At 43.2% G+C, this 1,923-nt stretch overlaps 1 protein-coding gene across 1 annotated transcript in view; it reads left to right on the forward strand.

Moving 5' to 3' along the window:
- The first annotated feature begins 214 nt into the window (after window positions 1–214).
- LOC137980626 (uncharacterized) overlaps window positions 215–1,923 on the forward strand; it is a 3,693-nt gene continuing 1,984 nt past the window's right edge. The window contains exon 1 of the mRNA XM_068828078.1: window positions 215–1,923. This exon is cut by the window's right edge and continues 1,984 nt beyond it. Within this exon, the coding sequence (XP_068684179.1) occupies window positions 215–1,923 (1,709 nt within the window).

Raw genomic sequence — 1,923 nt, forward strand, 5'->3', positions numbered from 1 at the left:
TGTGTCGCGTAGAAATTGTAATCCTTGTTGCGTTTGAAGAATAAATCGTTGAATACATGGTCCTTCGAGCCGGAGAGATTCTGACAGATTTGGATGAAGAGTTGGTCTTCGCATTTGGAGCGATTGGCGCTGTTACCTTGCAGGACTACCTTGATGAATTTGTGGAAGCTCTGGTTGACTATAAGAACACTGTGATCATTCAAGGTTAGTCGAAATGTCTGAAGAGTTGGAAGCTATTAAGAAGAAACGAAAGTTCTTGAGAAAGTCCGTAACGGACACTTTGAAGTCTGTCGAAGAAGCGCTATCAGTGCAGGATAATCATGCTATGATTCAGGTTTTGAAAGATAATATTGCTAGTAAATGGAGCGATTTACAAGATGTGCAAGCCACAATGTGTACTCTGTTAGAAGACGAACAAATCGACACAGAGTGTAGCAGTCATAATGACTATGAATTGCGTGTTATTGAATACATGTCTAAAATGACGAAGTATCTGGAATGTAAATCTGTCTCTGAGATGAAAACGGATAGCAGTGCAACCGTAACCCCGCAGTCATGCCCTCAGGTACAAGTTAAGCTACCGAAGATTGATCTGCCTACCTTTGATGGAAACGTTTTATGTTGGCAACCTTATTACCAGTCGATCAAGGTCTCCGTGGTTGATAATTCAGCCTTAGCAGAGGTACAGAAATTAGAATACTTGATGAGATCATTAAAGGGTCCAGCTGCCGAAGCAGTGAAGGGATTTGCAGTGGTACAAGAGAATTACCAACCAGTTTTGGAAGCCCTGAAAGAAAGGTTTGGTCATCCAAGATTGATCCTCGATGCACATATAAGATCCCTAATTCATTTACCGCGTTTAAACTCTGATGATGCATTGTCTATGCGTAAATTCTATGATCAAGTGGTCGGGCATGTTCGGTCTGTTGAATCCATGGGTGAGAAATTCAATTCTGAAACTTTAGCTCCGGTTCTTGTACCCCTAATTGTGGACAAGCTGCCAAAAAGAGTTGTTGAAAGGTGGGAACTTGAACTTGGTAATTGCAAAGCAAAAGAGGACTGTGTGAAAGTGAAAACATTGTTTGCTTTCTTAGAACAAGTAGTACGAGCCAAAGAGTCTTCCCAGTCTCCCTCTCTGGAGTTCAAGGTCTCTGCAAAGGAAAACACTGCAAAGTGTGTAAGCCAGGTGAATTTCAAGTCTAGTTCACCACGAAGATCATCTACTTCTGCACTATGTGCTTCTATGCAAGTCAAACAGTGCTGTGTTTGTCGGAAGAATCACCACGTGTGGTCATGCGTTAATTTTCTGTCATTGGCAGTGAAAGATAGATTCAGGATGGCATTGTCCAAAGGTCTTTGTTTTCGTTGCTTAGAAGCTGGTCACGTGGCTCAAAGTTGTGAAAAACCACCATGTAAGCACTGTCGAGGTAAACACCATAGCCTCCTTCATGTGGATTCGGTCAGTTCTGGGTCTTCAGCGACACCACCCTCATCACAAACGTCCCCGGAGAGAGTATCCTTATCTCAAGCTCCTCCTTCTACAGCAGCTTCACATGTAGTAGCAAGTTCAATGGTGTCTAGTGGTGGCGGCAAAGTTATTCTTCAAACTGTGCCAGCTGTTATGCGTGGATCCCATGGTTGCTCGAAAGTTGTTCAATGTTTTCTTGATCCCGGTTCACAGACTTCATTTGTTAGACAAAGTATTGTGGAAGAGCTTGGCCTAGATGGAAAGAGTGTTAGAATTGCTGTGTCTGGATTTGGTGGAAAGTCAGACAAGGAGACGCTGCGAAAGAGAATTGCTTTTACTGTAGCACCTGTTGATAAGCCTGGAAAGCCGCAATGTATTGAAGCACTTACTGCGCCAGTTATTTGCCGTCCAGCTGAGGCTGTGGACATTCATCCAGCAAAATGGCTTCATCTTCA

The sequence above is a fragment of the Montipora foliosa genome, chromosome 12 (assembly GCF_036669935.1).
Source record: "Montipora foliosa isolate CH-2021 chromosome 12, ASM3666993v2, whole genome shotgun sequence".
Classification (NCBI taxonomy): domain Eukaryota; kingdom Metazoa; phylum Cnidaria; class Anthozoa; order Scleractinia; family Acroporidae; genus Montipora; species Montipora foliosa.